At 47.4% G+C, this 19,200-nt stretch overlaps 1 protein-coding gene across 1 annotated transcript in view; it reads left to right on the forward strand.

Annotated features, from left to right (window-relative positions):
• kif6 (kinesin family member 6) overlaps nucleotides 1-19,200 on the forward strand; it is a 548,981-nt gene that overhangs the window by 219,927 nt on the left and 309,854 nt on the right. The window contains exon 10 of the mRNA XM_033020572.1: nucleotides 5,863-5,966. Coding sequence (XP_032876463.1) covers nucleotides 5,863-5,966 — 104 coding nt within the window. The remainder of the gene's footprint in view (nucleotides 1-5,862; nucleotides 5,967-19,200) is intronic.

Genomic DNA, 19,200 nt, shown 5'->3' on the forward strand with positions numbered 1-19,200 from the left:
GTGTGGTCCTGACATATCTCAGGGAATGGCCACCAGCCAGATCCCCCGGCCTCGAGCAAGCTACACTAAAGACGCTCATGTTGATGGCACTTGTATCCGCTCAGAGGGTCCAGTCACTACACCTATTGCGACTGGACAACATGATCACAGCTCCAGACCAGATCTGTCGTTATCCAGCGACTGGTCAAACAGAGCAGACCAGGAACACCTAATCCAGTCGTGGCTTACCCACCAGAACCACGGTTATGTGCCATGACCCACCTACTATCCTACATAGACACAACCAGAATATTCGAGGGAGATGAAAAGCCTTGTGGGTCAGTCACAAAAACCTTATGGTGGGGTACGAGCCAAACCATTGCGAGATGGCTCAAGCAGGTGCTAGAAACTGCTGGGATAAACACTAACATGTACAAATTTTATTCCACCAGGGCAGCATCCATGTCGACGGCTAAAGAATGGACATGCCTATAGACCACATCCTGGCTACAGCAGGATGGTGGGAAGGGAAAAGACCGTTCAGAAATTTTATAATAAGCCGTTGGCAAAACCTGGTTTATTTGCAGTAAAGATTTACGAACTGCAAATATTTAATTTAAGCCCAGGGGAGCAACTTAATTCTTTGTTGTTATTGTTTAAAAAATACCATTGTGTTTTTCTACAAATAGACTCATTGGTTCATTACGATAACACTTCCTCCCTCAAGAACTTCGGCAGTGAGTGAAATGAAACTGTTACACGGTTTGAAATCACAGAGCTTTGAAATCTTCACGTAGTCACTCACGTGACTCCGAAGTAAAATAGTAAGATTAAACGAGAACTTACCAGTTTGAAGTTTGATCTGTATTTTATGAGGAGTTACGATGAGGGATTACGTGCCCTCCGCTCCCACCCTCATTATATGGATCAAACTAATAAATTGATGTCTCCTTATCTTTACTATGTTTACTTCAAAATAACTGTGTCTATCTGTGATTCCACACCGCTGCTTGGAAGTATGCCGCGCCTGCGCACTGAGCGGGTTCTTCACGTAATCCCTCATCGTAACTCCTCATAAAATACAGATCAAACTTCAAACTGGTAAGTTCTCGTTTAATCTTACTATTTTACTTCGGAGTCACGTGAGTGACTACGTGAAGATTTTAAAGCTCTGTGATTTCAAACCGTGTAACAGTTCATACTTCACTCACTGCCGAAGTCATTTGAGGGAGGAAGTATGTTATCGTAATCAACCATAAATCTGTTTGTAAAAAACAATAATGGTGTTTATTAACAATAACAAAAAAACAAATTGCTCCCCCGGGCTAAATTATATATTTGCAGATTGTAATATTTTCCCTGCAAATGAAGCAGGTTCTGCCAACGGCTTATTGTAAAAAGTTCGAAACGTTCTTTCCCCAGACCACCCTGCTGTAGCCAGGATGTGGTCTATTGGTACGTCCATTCTCTTAGCCGCCAGCGTGGATGCTGCCCTGGTGGAGTGAGATTTATACATGTTAGTATTTATACCAGCGGCTTTCAGCACTTCCTTGAGCCATCTTGAAATGGTTTGGCTCGTCACCCGACCATAAGGTTTCTTGTGGCTGACCCATAAGGCTTTTTCTCTCCCTCGATGGATTTTAGTTGTGTTAATATAGTTCAGTAGGTGGGTCATGGCACATAACCGTGGTTCTGGTGGGTAGGCCCGGAATTCCATGACTGGATTTGATGTTCCTGGCCTGCTCTGTTTGACCAGCCCCTGGATAGTAAATGAGACATGGTCTGGAGTTATGATCATGTTGTCCAGTCGTAATAGGTGAAGTGACTGGACTCTTTGTGCTGACACAAGTGCCATCAGCATGACCGTCTTCAGAGTTAATTGTTCCAGGGTGAGGGACCTGGCTGGTGACCATCCCCTGAGGTATGTCAGGACCACACTGACATCCCAGATATGGGTGTACCTTGGTCTAGGGGGGTTGGAGTTAAATATCCCCCTCATGAGTTTGACGTGGGATCCCATGGCCTGTTGTCCTGGTGCCTGTATTAAATAGGCAGACAGAGCACTTCTGGCTGTGTTAATTGCTCTGTAGCTCAGTCCTTCATTAAGGTGAAGGCCTGCCAGGAACTCCAGTACATTGGTTACTGTTGTGGTTGAATAAGTGGTTCCTGTATCCGAACAGTATTTTTCCCACTTCTTGATACTTGATAAGTATTGTTTCCTTGTGGATACACGGTGGATGCTGTCATGGTGTTGATGGTGGTTTCTGACAATCCCAGGCCCAGCAGAGGCCTTTTCAAAATCTGCAACCCAGGAGTTTAATTATATCGTGGCATGGGTGGCTTATGCCAGATACTGGGTGGGTTAGCAATTCTGGGCTACTGAGAAAAGTCATTGGGGTCTCGACGATCATGTCGAGGAGCACTGGGAACCATGTGGCCAGTCGAGTACTATCAAAATACCTGAAGCAGAGTCCATTTGTATTTTGCGTAGTACCCGACTGATGAGGCAGAGGGGAGGAAATGCATAAAAGAAGAAATTTCCCCAGTCCAGCGCGAACGCATCTACCGCTGCTGCCTCAGGGTCTGGTTCCCAAGCGACATACATAGGAACCTGGTGATTTAGTCTGGATGCAAATAGATCGTATCTGGCGTGCCATATTGCTTGGTAATTTTAGCAAATACTTTGGGATTTAACATCCATTCGGTGTTATCATTGAATTTGCGTGACCTGGTGTCTGCCACTGTATTTAGCTTACCTGGCAGGTAAGTTGCTGATAGCCAAATATGTCTGTCGACACACCATTGCCAGATTGTGTTGACCAATTTGTCACGTGATATCGATTTTATGCCGCCCATATGGTTAATATAGGCCACCACCGTGGTATTGTCTATTTGTAACCGAACATGCCAGTGATGCATATTTGTTGAATATGCTTTTAATCCATAAAATGCACCCAACATTTCTAGATAATTTATGCCCAGTGTAAGTAGTAACGATGACTCTAGGTTAGTCCATCTACCACCTGTGCTGGATATGGAATTAGTTGCTCCCCAGCATTGAGCACTGGCATCTGTTTGAATAATTAACGTAGGGTTAACGATGATGATAGGGCTGGAACTATGCCAAATGTTCTCTACCCACCACTGTAGCTCTGATATTGCTTCAGTGGGTAATTTCATGACTCGGTCAAAGTGACCTGCATGTCGTTTTAGTGCCTGCACCTTTGCTCTTTGTAAGTTTTGATAGTACAGAGGTCCAAATTGTGTAGCTGGAAATGCTGCTACCATCTTTCCAATTACTCTCGCCACTTGTCGAATGGTTGGTCGATCGTTGACCATTAAATTGTTACATGTTTGTGCCAATTCTGCTGTTTTGTCTTTTGGCAAAGTTACAGACATGTGGACTGAGTTAATTGTGAAGCCCAGATAGTCCATGGTTGTGGATGGCGTCAACTTAGATTTATCTGGATGTAAGACAAATCCCAAGGTTTCAAACAATTGTTTGGTAGCTGACACAGTTGATATAGCCAATTCCATGGTTTTGCCTACTATTAAGATATCATCAAGATATGCCATGACAATATGTTTTTGTTTTCTTAATATTGCCAAGGCTGGTTTTAGTATCTTGGTGAATAATCTTGGGGCTGATGTTAAACCATTAGGCAACGCTTTAAACTGCCATTGTTGCCCCATCCAGATAAATTTCAGGTATCTGCGATGATCCTTATGAATGGGTACTGAATAGGGCTCGGCACGGTGTCGGGGATGGCGGATCGCTGGGTTAGCGGTCCTACCGCCTCTTGCCCCCCACTGATGGAATGCTCCTCCGTTGGAGTCGAACGGGGGGCAGACTTCTTGGTTTGTCTTGTTTTGCTCATTGTTCCTGGTGAGACAAAACAAAACACTTATTTTTCGGAAAAAACGACCTCAGAATAAACTTACCTGACCCGTCTTTTTTAAGCTGTAGCGGGAGCACCTGTACTCCCGCTGCGTCGCTGTTGCACTGCGTGAACGCTCATGTCGCGCATGCGTGCTGGACGGGTTCTTCACGTAGTCACTCACGTGACTCCGAAGTAAAATCTATGTTGTGTTGGTACAGATGACATTTAAACACTTTGGGCTCTCTCCAGCTGAACTTCAATTCCACTGCAGCTTAAAGAATGTTCACTGGCCTGAAATATTAAACACTGTCTCTCCACAGATGCTGTTTGATGCAATGAATTTTTTCCAGTATTTTTGTTTTTATTTCACAATATTTAGTTGTTTGTTTAAACTGTAATCTAACATGCATTTTGTGAACCCATTATGGCGCCTTTCAAGTCTTTGGAGATTGCTTTAATGTGGAACAGAATGATCTGACCTGTATTTGATCCCCCTGGGTTTACAGGCAGTCTTTGCTTGAAACTAGTTGTGAATTTAATTTCCAATCCAGTGCATACCCTGGCATCTGTTGTTTGTTAAAACTAGCAGGAGAAGTGCAGCAGGCTTTTTAGTCGCCTGATGTGAGACTCTTGACTTTCCACCTTCCATCTGGACCAGACCAGTTTGTTTCCTTACCGGTGCAGTAAGGTCAGTTTTCCTTCTGTAACCATTAGCAGCAGATATCACGGGATCAAATACAAAAATAGGCTTAACTCAAACACAATGGCCACGGCGCATGGCGACGTAACTGCTCGAGCCGCTGCCTCAAAGCGCCAGACACCCGCGTTTGATCCTGATCTCGGCTGCTCCCTTGCATGCACTTTGCGTGTTCTCCCTGTGTTTTTAGTTGAGTCCCTAGTTTAGTTGAGAGATACAGAGTGCCCTTCGTCCCACCGAAACCACGCCGACCAGCGATCCCCGCGCACTAGCACTATCCTACACTATCCTACACTATCCTACACACACTGGGGACAATTTACAATTTTACCGAAGCCAATTAATTTGCAAACCTGTACTTCTTTGGAGTGTGTGGGGAAACCGGAGCACCCGGAGAAAACCTAGGCAGGTCACGGGGAGAATGTACAAACTGTATGGTCATGATCGAACCCGGCGCTGTAAGGCAGCAACTCTACCGCTGCGCCACTGTGCTGCTCCCGGGACCTCTCCTGGGTTTTCTCCCACATTCCAAATTCAAAGCTAATCGGCCCTCTGTAATTTCCCCTCTGGTGTGCAGGGAGTGGAAGAGAATGTGGGATATCGTAGAATTAATGCGAACGGGTGATCGATGGCCGGCGTGGACTCGGTGGGCTGAAGGGCCTGTTTCCACGCTGTAGCTAATCAAGGATATGGGGAGAAAGCAGGAACGGGGTACTGATTTTGGATGATCAGCCATGATCATACTGAATGGAGGTGCTGGCTCGAAGGGCCGAATGGCCTACTCCTGCACCTGTTTTCTATGTTTCTATGTTTCTAAAAGTAGGCGCAAAGAAACACTTTGTTTTATTAACGGGGTGCAGGGAAAAGAAAGGTACGGCAAAGGGCAAAGGGCAAAGTGAGTTGAGTCGCAGTACCCCACTGCAGGCTAAGGCATCACTGTGTGTGTCTGTTAAACGAGGTCTGACAGATGAACAAAATCTTTAGCAGCCCGGTTTATGTTTAGTTAATAGGAATTGACTGTACTCATGGGCCCTCCATACAAGGAATGTAGCTGTCTTGGAAACCTGAAGGAAACCAGTGATTTATGATTTTGAACAAGATTTTCATCATGTATATTTTTTTAAACTTCAAAATGGATTTATTTTGGGAACAGTAATAGTCATTTTTATATAAAATATCATTGTAATTTATCTCTGTGCTAATGAAGCCAAAAGCTGGCTCAATTGAGAAAGAACTTTAAAAAACCCCCATTTGCATCAGGAAACTAACTCCAGCTGTCCCCTGTTTTTATTGTTGCGTTTGTAGATCACTCTCCGCTTAAAGAAAGAAATCCAGGAGCTAAAGGATGAACTAGCCATGGTCACTGGACAGACGAGGACCGACAAACTCTCGGAAGAAGAAAAACAGAAGTACCTTTTACTTTTTTCTTTTAGCTTTGTTAACAGTGCAAACAAAAAGCTTAAAAAGTCCAACATGAATGGGTTTCTCTGCTTTGTTCGGGCCATGTGAGGGAAATATCACCAAATACAACTCATGACGATTCCTTGTGCTAGCTGGTCGAGTTGATGATGCCTCACGGCACCTGAGACCCTGGGTTCGATCCTGACCTTGGGCGCTGTCTGTGTGTGAAGTTCCTACGTTCTCCCTGTGACCGCATGGCTTTCCTCCAGGTGCTCGGGTTTCCTCCCACATCCCAAAGACGTGTCGGCGTTGAGCTTAATTGCCCCTGGAGTGCCAGGAGTGGGTGTGAAAGTGGAAGAAAGTAGTACTAGTGTGAACGGGTGATCCATGTTTGGCGTGGACAGTGGGCCGAAGGGCCTGTTTCCATGCTGTATCGTTCACTCATTCAATCATGAACGTATGTAGAAAGGAACTGCAGTTGCAGGTTTACACTGAACAGATTACTCAATTAAAGTAGCACTGTTAGTAATCTCAAGGCATAATTTCTAATCATGAGATAAACACCCCTATATTTTCATATTCTGATATACTTTACGGACTTGTGTCCATAGAAAAACTGCTTCTTAAAATAGATTCCAGTGTTGTGGCAAAACACAAGGCTGAAAACACAGGCAGAGCATAGAATTATGAATTTAGAATGTTATCAATTGAATGAGTACATTCATCATTTTGTATGTGGCCCTTTATCATAACAAGTGATTTAAGGTCATAAGGAATAGGAATAGAATTGGGCCATTCAGCCCATCAGTCTCCCCCTGTCTTATCCATCAGCTTCGCCCACCAAATCATTGCACTGTCATCCATCATTGATCGATTCAATCTAATCCAATCCAATCGCTCCCATCCTTCCCTCCTGCCCTCCCCTCCCTGGCTCCTTCTATCATCCTGATCCAATCAAATCGCTCTCTTACTCCCTCCCACCCACCATCGCTCCCTCCATCAACCTGACCCATCCTTCAATCCAATCAAAACCAATCCAATCAAAAATATTCCAACTCGTTTCCCACTCTCTCGCTCCTCGCATCAACCTCGCCTGACTCGTCTATCAGACCCATCAAATAGTAAGATTAAACGAGAATTTACCAGTTTGAAGTTTGATCTGTATTTTATGAGGAGTTACGATGAGGGATTACGTGAAGAACCCGCTCAGCACGCACGCGCGGCATACTTCAAAGCAGCGGTGTGGAATCACAGATAGACACAGTTATTGAAGTAAACATAGTAAAGATAAGGAGACATCAGTTTATGAATTTGACCCATATTATTGAGGGTGGGAGCGGAGGGCACGTAATCCCTCATCGTAACTCCTCAGAAAATACAGATCAAACTTCAAACTGGTAAGTTCTCGTTTAATCTTACTATTTTACTTCGGAGTCACGTGAGTGATTCCGTGAAGATTTCAAAGCTCTGTGATTTCAAACCGTGTAACAGTTATTACTACATCACTGCCGAAGTCTTTGAGGGAGGAAGTGTGTTATCGTAACCAACCAATGAATCTGTTTGTAGAAAAACACAATGGTATTTTTTAACAATAACAACAAAGAAATTAAATTGCTCCCTCCCCTGGGCTTAAATTAAATATTTGCAGTCTGTAAAATCTTTCCTGCAAATAAAACAGGTTTTGCCAACGGCTTATTATAACATTTCTGAACAGTCTTTCCCCCCACCATCCTGCTGTAGCCAGGATGTGGTCTATAGGCACGTCCATTCTTTTAGCCGTCGACGTGGATGCTGCCCTGGTGGAATGAAATTTGTACATGTTAGTTTTTATCCCAGCAGCTTTTAGCACCTGCTTTAGCCATCTCAAAATGGCTCGTTACCCGGCCGTAAGGTTTTTTATGACTGACCCACAAGGCTTTTCATCTCCCTCGAGTATTTTGGTTGTGTCTATGTAGGATAATAGGGTCATGGCACATAACCGTGTTTCTGACGGGTAAGCCCGGAATTCCACGACTGGATTAGGTGTTCCTGGTCTGCTCTGTTTGATCATTCCCTGGATAACGACAGAGATCTGGTCTGGAGCTGTGAGCATGGTGTCCAGTCGCAATAGGTGTAGTGTCTGGACCCTCTGTGCAGATACAAGTGCCATCGACATGAGTGTTTTGAGCATAGATGGTTCCAGGTTGAGGGATCTGGCTGGTGGCCATCCCCTGAGGTATGTCAGGACCACACTGACATCCCATATATGGGTGTACCTTGGTCTAGGGGGTTAGAGTTGTAAATACCCTTCATTAGTTTAACCACCAGCTGGTGGGACCCCATGGCCTGTTGTCCTGGAGCTGGTTTGAAATAGACAGGCAGGGCAATTCTAGCTGTGTTGATGGCTGTGTAGCTGAGTCCTTCATCGTGGTGAAGGTTCGCCAGGAATTCCAGTACGTTGGTAACTGTAGCGGTTGAGTAGGTGGTCCCTGTATCCAAGCAGTACTTCTCCCATTTTTTGATGCTGGACAAGTGCTGTTTTTTAGTGGATGTTCGGAGGGATGCTGACATGGTGTCGACGGTTTGTTATGATAATCCCAGTCCCAGAAGTGGTTTGTGCAGAATCTGCAACCCAGGAGATTGATTTTTTCATGGCACGGGTGGCTTGTGCCCGACACTGGGTGTTAATAACTCTGGGTCACTGGGGAATACCATCGGAGTTTCAACAACCATGTCATGGAGTATTGGGAACCATGGCTGTGTAGGCCAGTCGGGTACTATCAAAATACCTGAAGCAGAGTCCATTTGTATTGTACGTAGTCCCCGACTGATGAGGCAGAAGGGAGGAAATGCATAGAAGAAGAATTTCCCCAATCCAGCGCGAACGCATCTACCGCTGCTGCCTCAGGGTCTGGTTTCCAAGCGACATACATAGGTACCTGGTGATTTACTCTATATCCAGCACAAGTAGATGCAAATAAATCGATATCTGGCGTGCCATATTGCTTGATAACCTTTGTGAAATTTTTTTTTGGGTTTTTAACATCCATTTGATGTTGTCATTAAATTAACGTGACCTGGTGTCTGCCACTGTATTTAGCTTTGGCAGGTAAGTTACTGATAGCCAAATATGTCTTTGGACACACCATTGCCAAATTGTGTTGACCAACTTGTCGCATGATACCGATTTTATGCCGCCCATATGGTTAATGTAAGCCACCACCGTAGTATTATCTATTTGTAACCGTACATGCAAGTGATGCATATTTATGCATATGCTTTTAAACCATAAAAGTCACCCAACATCTCTAGATAATTAATGCCCAGTGTAAGTGGTAAAGATGATTCTGGGTTAGTCCATCTACTACTTGTGCTGGATATAGAGTTAGTTGCTCCCCAGCCTTGAGCACTGGCATCTGTTTGGATAACTGACGTAGGGTTAGTGATGATAATAGGCTGAAACTATGTCAAACGTTTTTTGCCCACCACTGTAGTTCTGATATTACTTCAGTGGGTAACTTCATGAAACGATCATAATGACCTGTATGTCGTTTTTGGTACAAAGGTCCGAATTATGTAGCCGGAAATGCTGCTACCATTTTCCCAACTACTCTGTTACTTGTCGAGTAGTTGGTAGTTTGTTGACCATTAAATTGTTGCATGATTGTGCCAATTCAACTATTTTGTCTCTTGGCAATGTTACAGTCACGTAGACTGAATTAATTGTGAAGCCCAAGTAGTCCATGATAATGGATGGCTTCAACTTAGATTTTTCTGGATGTAAGACAACCCCAGGGTTTCGAATAACTGTTTGGTAACTGAACAGCTAACATAGTCAATTTCATGGTCTTGCCTACCATTTAGGATATCATCAAGATATGCCATGTTTTTGTCTTCTGAATATTGCCAGAGCTGCTTTTAGTGTCTTGGTGACACTCTTGGGCTGATGTGAACCCATTGGGTAACGCTTTAAACTGCTATAGCTGCCCCATCCAGGTAAATTTCAGGTATCTGCGATGATCCTTGTGAATGGTACTAAATAGTAAACATCTTTAAGATCAATGCTTGCCATGAAGTATCCTTTGGAATTTAGTTGTTTGGCAGTAACAATCGGTTCCATTTTGAAATGTATATACTTAACAAACATATTTAGTGAAGTTAAGTCAATGATGATGCGACATCCACCATCTTTTTTGGGTTTAGTGAATATATTTGATACGGATTGCAAGGGTTCAGGTTTTCCCATGATACCCTTTGTAATTCGCTGGAGCTCCTGCTCTAAGAGCCACTCCAAGCGGCTCAGGCGGCTGTCTCTCCCCCGCCTGGGTGGAGAGACGTCCCCGTCCGATAAGTCGAAGCCACCGGCCGGACGCCTCTTCCATGGCTTTACATCCAGCCCGCTGCTCAGGCGCTAGCGGGCTGGGCTCGGCGCGGTGTCGGTGTATAGCGGACCGCCCGGTAAGCGGTCCTACCGCCTTGTTGCTGCCCCCGCGAGATGGAACGCTCCTCCGTGTAGTCGAGCGGGGGGCAGGTCTGTTCAGGCGGCTGTCTTTCCCCCCCGTGCGGGTGGAAAGAGGTACCGTCCGATAAGTCGGAGCCACCGGCCGGACGCCTCTTCCGTGGCGGTACTTCCAGCCCGCTGCTTAGGCGCTAGCGGGCTGGGCTCGGCACGGTGTCGGGATAGCGGAGCGCCGGGTAAGTGATCCTACCGCCTTGATGCTGCCCCCCCCAGATGGAACGCTCCTCCGTGGAGTCGAGCGGGGGACAGGTCTGTTCTGTTGCTGCCCCCCCCCAGATGGAACGCTCCTCCGTGGAGTCGAGCGGGGAACAGGTTTGTTCTAGAGCCTTTCTTCTCTGCCTGAAAGCAGAAGGCTCCCTGTGAAAGAAAAAACCCGACGTCAGCTTACCTGACGGTCCGTTCTTTCACCTCCACAGTGTGCCTGACTCCCGCTGCGCCGCTGTTGCTCTGCTGGACGTAATGCCGCGCATGCGTGCTGAACGGGTTCTTCACGGAATCACTCACGTGACTCCGAAGTAAAATCAACATGTCCTCCATCAAATCTCACCCTTCCCTTCCCCTCACTACTTCCATCAGCCCCTCCCATCCATCCATCAGCCTTCCCCTCCTCCCAGCAAGGCTTAGACTTAAGGATTCATTTTAACTGATGTCCTTTTATGAACTTGAGGAAACAGATTCTTTGTATCCATCAAATCCTACTGTAAACAAAAGACCAGTTAATAGTGGGAAAATCTTTAGAGTGACCGTGCACAATTCCCAGCAAAACAATCACAACACAGACAAGAATTGAAATAATGTTTGTATTCACAAAATCCTTTACAAATAAAGGTCCCGACCCGAAACGTCACCTATCCATGTTCTCCAGAGATGCTGCCTGAGCTGCTGAGTTACTCCAACACTTTGTGCCCTTCTACTAAAAACCTTAGATTGCTTCAAAGGGTTGCAATCTTCTCAACGGTTCTCAATGGTTCCTTTATTACCATGTGTACCAAGGTACAGCGAGAATTTGTTTGACCAGAAAGATTATTGCCAAACATAAGTACAATCCCCGGCTCAGTACGTAATGCATAGAAACAGCCCACTGAGTCTCAGGGCAGCACGGTGGTGCAACAGTAGTGTTGCTGCCTCACAGCACCAGAGACCCGGGTTCAATCCTGACTACGGGTGCTGCCTGTACAGAGTTTGTATGTTCTCCCCGTGACATGCGTGAGCTTCCCCTGGGGGCTCCGGTTTCCTCCCACACTCCAAAGACGTACAGGTTTGTAGGTTAATTGCCTTTGGTTGTAAATTGCCCCTAGTATGTAGGATAGTGCTAATGTATGGGGATCGCTGGTCAGCGCAGACTCGGTGGGCCAAAGGGCCTGTCGCCACACTGTCTAAACTAAGGCCTGTTGCAGCCGTCACCTACACCTGGTTGTCCCGTGAACCATCCTCTTTATTTAAGTTACATGGAATTGTATGAATGTTGAAGGTTGACACAAAATTGTGGAGTAACTAAGTGGGACTGATAGCATCTATGGAGTGAAGGAATGGGTGACATTTTGGGTCATATGAATGTTGATCCTATTTTATATGTATATATAATCATCATTTTTTTTCGGATATTGGTGTTACTGATACCGAGCTTGGATTCGGTTTTCCTCTCGCTTTGGAAAATGCTACAATTCTCTTTGAAGGCATGTTTTAATCAAACTCACATCTTTAACTTTATGAACTGTTAGACCTGTGCATGGATGCAATATTGGCATGGTTAAAATCATTGGTCTGATGATGAAGTGCTGCTGCCTGCTTAAACCCTGGTGCGGAACATGTACTGATGATCTTGTGTTCCAAATCATGTACTAATGAGGGGGGACTGTGATTTTCACACAGCGATAAAGGCCTGGAACTACATGTCTATGAGGTGGTGTGTGATCTGAAAATTGGGGGGGGGGTTAGGCTTATTATTTTCACTTGTACCGAGACACAGTGAAAGGCTTTGTTTTGCATGCTTTTGTTTTGTTTAGTTTAGTATTTAAATTTAGTTTAATTTGAGATACAGCGCATAAACAGGGCCGTTGGCCCACCGAGTCCGCGCCGACCAGCAATCACCTGTACTATCCTACACACTAGGGATGATTTACTAATTTTTACCGAAGATAATTAACGCACAAACCTGCAAGTCTTTGGAGTGTGGGAGGAAACCGGAGCACCCGGAGAAAACCGACGTTGTCATGGGAGAACGTACAAACAGCACCCGTAGTCAGGATCGAACCTGGGTCTCTGGCGCTGTGAGGCAGCAACTCTATCGCTGCACGACCGTGCCGTTGGTATCCACACGGATCAGCTGTACCACACATAAATAGTCATATAAATAGAGTCATAGTCATATAGCATGGACATAAGCCTTTCGTCCCAACTCATGCTCCAACTCATGTCTTCACTCCTTCTCCCCCTCCTTCCCCTCCCTCCCCCCCCCCCCCCCCCCCCCTTCGTCCCAACTCATGCCGACCAACATGCCCCATCTACACTAGTCCCACCTGCCTGCATTCGGCCAAAATACGATCAAGTCAAACTCAAGTTCTCAACATTGTAGAACATCAGTTCTATAGACAATGTCCCCAATCGGGTAGAGGTGAATCGGAGAGTACATCAGTGTTCCGTTCCATAGACAAGGTCCAATCTTCTCATTAAGGTAGAGGTGAATTGGACAGTACATCAGTTCCATAGACAATGCATCAGTTCCATATGAAGCCCCCTTAATAATTCAGTCTAGGTTGTGTTCATCATGGGTGCTGCGAAATAGGCCAATTCATGCTGGTGAGGCCGCACATCGAGTATTGTGTTCAGCTCTGGGCACCATGTTATAGGAAATATGTTGTCAGAGAAGGGTGTTGGAAAGGGTGCAGAGAGGATTTACAAGGATGTTGCTAGGACTCGAGGGTTCAGCAGGCTGGGGCTCTATTCCTTGGAGCGCCGGAGGATGAGGGGTGATCTTATACTGAATCTGAAGACCTTCAGCTGACCTCAAAATCAACTCGACTGCAAATGTGTTAATTCCTTCCCCCTTTATTTTCTCCAGCGCTAACTCTCTTCAAGGAAGTTCATGCATTTTGCTGAACGCATTGTGAATAAGTTTAATTGCCCGCTGCTTTGTAAGAGTCCCGGAGACACAGGAAAAGCCATACCTCATCAGAACAACTTTTGAACAGAATCAAGCACAAAGCTAAAGATCGATGTCGGGAATTTGCGCAAAAAACAACACGGTGGACATTTTGCAGAGATGTGCCAAGGAGCTCTTAAATATCTGGCCGGCCCCACTGTTTATATAATGTTTATATAATGTGTAAATCATGTCCACAGGCACGTGGATGTAAAACACGTCAGCTTGTTTTTGGGCTTAATTGAAGACAGGTTTTCCTGAAAAATAACAGATAAGGCTGGAAGCACTGCGGGCAGCAAATTCCACGCAATCCTCGGTCACATTGGAAGCGCCGCTGAAATAAAAGGCAGGTGCCAGCAGTCATTATTGGTCAGGAAAAAATAAACGGCTGGAACAAGTCACGGGACATCGATGTGCTAAATATGTGGCGCAGCGGCTCAGTGGGTAGAGCTGCTGCCTCACAGCGCCAGAGGCCCAGGTTTAAACCTGACCTCAGGCACTGTCCGTGTGTGAAGTTTCCCTATTGGCTCTAATCTGGAAAATTAATGGTGCCCTCTCCTAATTCCCCATTTACTGGTGCCCTCCCCTAATTCCCCATTTAATGGTGCCCTCCCCTAATTCCCCATTTACTGGTGCCCTCCCCTAATTCCCCATTTACTGGTGCCCTCCCCTAATTCCCCATTTACTGGTGCCCTCCCCTAATTCCCCATTTACTGGTGCCCTCCCCTAATTCCCCATTTACTCACACTCTTTCTCTGTCTCTTTCTTGTTCTCACACACTCTCTCGAATACTTGCCTTGTAAAATTGCCCCCAGTGTGTACCCCAAATGTTGTCTATTCATTCCCTCCACAGATGCTGCCTGACTCGTTGAGTTTCTCCAGCACTTTGTGTTTTGCTCAAGATTCCAGCATCTGCAGTTCCTCATGTCACCAGCTGAAGTCTCGCATAGTGTGTTTTATTGATGTGTAAAAAATATCTACTCAGATTAGATTTGTGTCTTTCTTAGTTTTTGCCAAGCTCTAAGCAAACAAAAGACAGGTTAACTAGCCTCTGTAAATTGCCTCCAGTGTGTCTGGAGTGGATTAGAAAGCTAGGGCGATGCAATATTTAGAGTAATGCTTCATAGTTCAATTGTTTAATCACTTGTAGGTCAATAGTTAATGCCCCTGTCCCACTTAGGAAACATGAACGGAAACCTCTGGAGATTTTACGCCCCACACAAGGTTTCCGTGCGGTTCCCGGAGGTTGCAGGTGGTTGCCGGAGGTTGCAGGTAGTGGAAGCAGGTAGGGAGACTGACAAAAACCTCCGGGAACCGCACGGAAACCTTGGGTGGGGCGCAAAGTCTCCAGGGGTTTCCGTTCAGGTTTCCTAAGTGGGACAGGGGCATTAACTGTATTGTCGCATGTACCTTGTCATTCTGAAATTCTTTGTTTTGCATGGATTCCAGTAAAATCATACTGTCCCTCAGAACAATCACACATAAGTCCATCAGTCTGAAGAAGGATCTCGATCCAAAACATCACCCATTCCTTCTTTCCAAAGATGCTGCCTGTCCCGCTGAGTTACTCCAGCATTTTGTCTTCAGTTTAAATCAGGATCTTCAGTTTAAACCAGCATCCGCAGTTCCTTACTACACATAAGCACAAGCGTTTGAGTTTAGTTTATTATCACGTGTACTGAGGTACAGTGGAAAGCTTTTGCTGCATGCTAGTCAATCAGCTGAAAAACAATACATGATTACAATCAATCATTTACAGTGTATCAATAGATACATGATAAAGGGAATAACGTGAATAACATTTAGTGCAAGATGAAGCCAGTAAAGTCCGATCAAAGATAGAGATAGCCCCAGGGTTTCCATTAAGGTTGATAGTAGTTCCGGACTGCTCTCTAGTTGTTAGTAGGGTGGCTTATGGGCCTGTACCACTTAGGCGACATTTTAGGGGACTGCAGGAGACTCTGCGGTCGCCACATGTTCGTGGCTGGTTGCCGGGGAGTCGCCTTCATGGTCGTGAAGAGTTCCCGCATTCTGGGAACTAGTCGCAGCCTCATTATGGTCGCCGCAAATTTTTCAACATGTTGAAAAATTAGCGGCGACTAGAATGTAGCCGCCACAGAGAGTAGCGAGAATTCTCGTGCCATAGGTGGGTCGCCAGGAGGTCCTAATGAGTAGCCAGGTCGATGGTTCTCGTAGGTTGTAGACGGTGCTGACCGGTGAATATCATTGGCTCATTGGGGAAAAAAAACGTTAGCAGTAGTTTTCAGAATCAAGGATAACAGACCGGTAATTTTATTGTCCGACGAGCTTCACAGTCGTGTATCTCTGGCTTCTTAAAAGTTGTCTCCACACCTTCTCCCCCCCTTCTCCCCCCTCTCCCCCTCTCTTTTAAAGGACTTGCGTGACACTTCCCGTACACTGTGCTTTCACCATCATTGTGGTGTGTGTCTGTATCACATTGGCTTTGCACCGTGTGAATTTCACTCAGACAGCACTCCCCCCGCTTGCCCTGTTCCCCACCTGCATAACGGGCTGGTGAAGGAAGCGATGTGTGTGTGTGTTCCACTCTGACAGTTGCCAGTTTTTTAGGCGACTGCTGGCAACTTCAAAGTCGCCGGCAGTCGCCTGAAAAATCGGCTAAGTGGGACAGACCCATTAGTTGCCTGATAACAGCTGGGAAGAAATTGTCCCAGGTTGGTTTGTGTGATGGTCTGGGCTGTGTCCACAATTTGCTGCAATTTCTTGTAGTCTTGGGTGGAGCTGTTCCCAAACCGTGCGGTGAAGCATCCCGATAAAATGCCTTCCACGACGATTGTAGTGTAAGGTAGTAGATTACACTGAGGCAGTACACACAGAATCACCACGTTTCCAGCTCCATCTTGTACCTGTGAAGAATCAAGTTCTTAAAAATGTTGAGTTTCATCTTGGCCGTAAAGTCCCGTTGTCCTGGCGACGGCACTGGGTGGGAGTTGCAGGGATGGGCCTGGCGTGATGAAGTTGACAGTGTCCTCCACCGCCGTTCCTTGCCACGGCGGGCCGCGTCCGATCCGCGCGCCCCGTCCCCGATCTCTGTGTGGCCTCCTGCGGCGCCCGATCCACGCGACCCCCCTGGCTGCTGCAGGACCTCCAGTGGCCCGCTCCACCCCACTCCGCCCACACTTCGACCCCACTAAATTCTACCCCACTCCACCCCGCTTCTCTCCACTCCCCTCCACCCCACTCCAATCCCCTCCATTTCCCTCCGCTCCTCTCCAGTCCACTCCTCTCCAATCCATTCCCCTCCACTCCACCCCACTCTACTTTACTGTACTCCACTCCGCTCCTCTCCACTCCACTCCATTCCACTCCTCTCCACTCTACCCCACTCCTCTGCACTCCACCCCGCTCCTCTCCACTCCACCCCGCTCCTCTCCACTCCACCCAACCTCTCTCCACTCCACTCCGCTCCTCTCCACTCCACTCCATTCCACTCCTCTGCACTCTACCCCGCTCCTCTGCACTCCACCCCGCTCCTCTCCACTCCAACCTCACTCCACTCCGCTCCTCTCCACTCCACTCCGCTCCTCTCCACTCCACCCCACTCCTCTCCTCTCCACTCCATTCCACTCCTCTCCACTCCACCCCACTCCTCTCCACTCCACCCCACTCCTCTCCACTCCACCCCGCTCCTCTGCACTCCACCCCGCTCCTCTCCACTCCAACCTCACTCCACTCCGCTCCTCTCCACTCCACTCCGCTCCTCTCCACTCCACCCCGCTCTTCTGCACTCCACCCCGCTCCTCTCCACTCCACCCCACTCCACCCCACTCCTCTCCACTCCACTCCGCTCCTCTCCACTCCACCCCGCTCTTCTGCACTCCACCCCGCTCCTCTCCACTCCACCCCGCTCCTCTGCACTCCACCCCGCTCCTCTCCACTCCAACCTCACTCCACTCCGCTCCTCTCCACTCCACTCCGCTCCTCTCCACTCCACCCCGCTCTTCTGCACTCCACCCCGCTCCTCTCCACTCCACCCCACTCCACCCCACTCCTCTCCACTCCACTCCGCTCCTCTCCACTCCACCCCGCTCCTCTCCACTCCACTCCACCCTACTCCTCTCCACTCCACTCCGCTCCTCTCCACTCCACCCCGCTCCTCTCCACTCCACTCCACTCCACCCCACTCCTCTCCACTCCGCTCCTCTCCGCTCCCCTCCACCCACACCTCGACCCACGGACACGCCGTCTCCTCACTTCCCGCCGCCACCGCTCAGTCTCCGTGCCCCGGGGCGCCTCCCGCAGTCGATCCCAGAACCCCCAGAGCACTTCTCTTCGAGTCTTGCTGGGATCTCCTGATAAGAAAATGTGCAAAATCTGGCAAATGTCTGATAAAGGCAATGCTATTTGCGCACCAAGATGCATTGAATTTCCGCAACACTGCTCTGCTGTCTAGAGAGGCATCTGGGCTTGAAGAGCTGTCCCCATGGCAGCCACACTTAAGCTGGAGTAAAGGCTGCACCATGGAAGTCAGGCAAATGACAGAGAAGAGAAGATATGGTGCTCTTTAGAGTTTTTTAGTATAGAGTTTTGAGATACAATGCAGAAACAGGCCCTTCGGCCCACCAAATCTACGCCAGCCAGCAATCTGCACACTACCCTCAGCCTTCAACAGTCCAGAGGAAACAACCCAAGTCTGTATAAACTCTCCTTTGAGTCTAGGGCCAGAGGCCACAGCCTCAGAATTAAAGGGTGTTCTTTTAGGAAAGAGATGAGGAGAAATTTCTTTAGTCAGAGGGTGGTGAACCTGTGGAATTCTTTGCCACAGAAGGCTGTGGAGGCCAAGTCAGTGGATATATTTAAGGCAGAGATAATAGATTTTTGTTTAGTACGGGTGTCAGGGGTTATGGGGAGAAGGCAGGTGAATGGGGTTGGGAGGGAGAGATAGATCAGCCATGATTGAATGGCAGAGTAGACCTGATGGACTGAATGGCAGGGCTGCCAACTCTCACGCTTTCGGCGTGAGACTCATGCCCTGGAGCAATTTCTCACGCCCTCATGCTCATGACCGAGTTCTCACGCTGAGTTCAGTCCCAGCGCAATTTGTCCCTTAGCGCCGCGTGCCAGGGATCTGTGCGGTCCGGGGAAGCGCGTCAGTTGGCGGCTGTGAGTGACGTCGCGCCTCTTCTCTTGGTTGGATGTGCAGCCGCCGACAACATGAAGCAGCCGGAGATGGAACTAATCAGTTGTAATATACGGGTTTTCGGCCCGTAACCCGAAAAACCGTGTTTTCTTTTTTCAATTTGTTTTTGTGGGGTCGGGGCAGGCGAGCCAACCTGAGAACTGCGGCCAGTCCCTGTGACGTGAGCTGATCTGGGAACGGCAGCCAGTCCCTGGGCATGCAGAATGCCAACTTAATCATCATGGACAAATTGTGCCAGCCATGTACATGTTGCATAACTGACTCTATACGGATCTGTATGGGCTTTAAATTACCATTTAAGCCAAATTGCTCCCACTTTCCACATTTTGAATGTGGAATGTGGAAAGCTTCGGCCATGGAGCACTCCGGACAGTGCGAGTGTCCCGGGCCGTCGGAAGCGCCGCTGCCGCGAGAGTCTCTGTG

This window comes from Amblyraja radiata, chromosome 5 (genome assembly GCF_010909765.2).
Source record: "Amblyraja radiata isolate CabotCenter1 chromosome 5, sAmbRad1.1.pri, whole genome shotgun sequence".
Lineage (NCBI taxonomy): Eukaryota > Metazoa > Chordata > Chondrichthyes > Rajiformes > Rajidae > Amblyraja > Amblyraja radiata.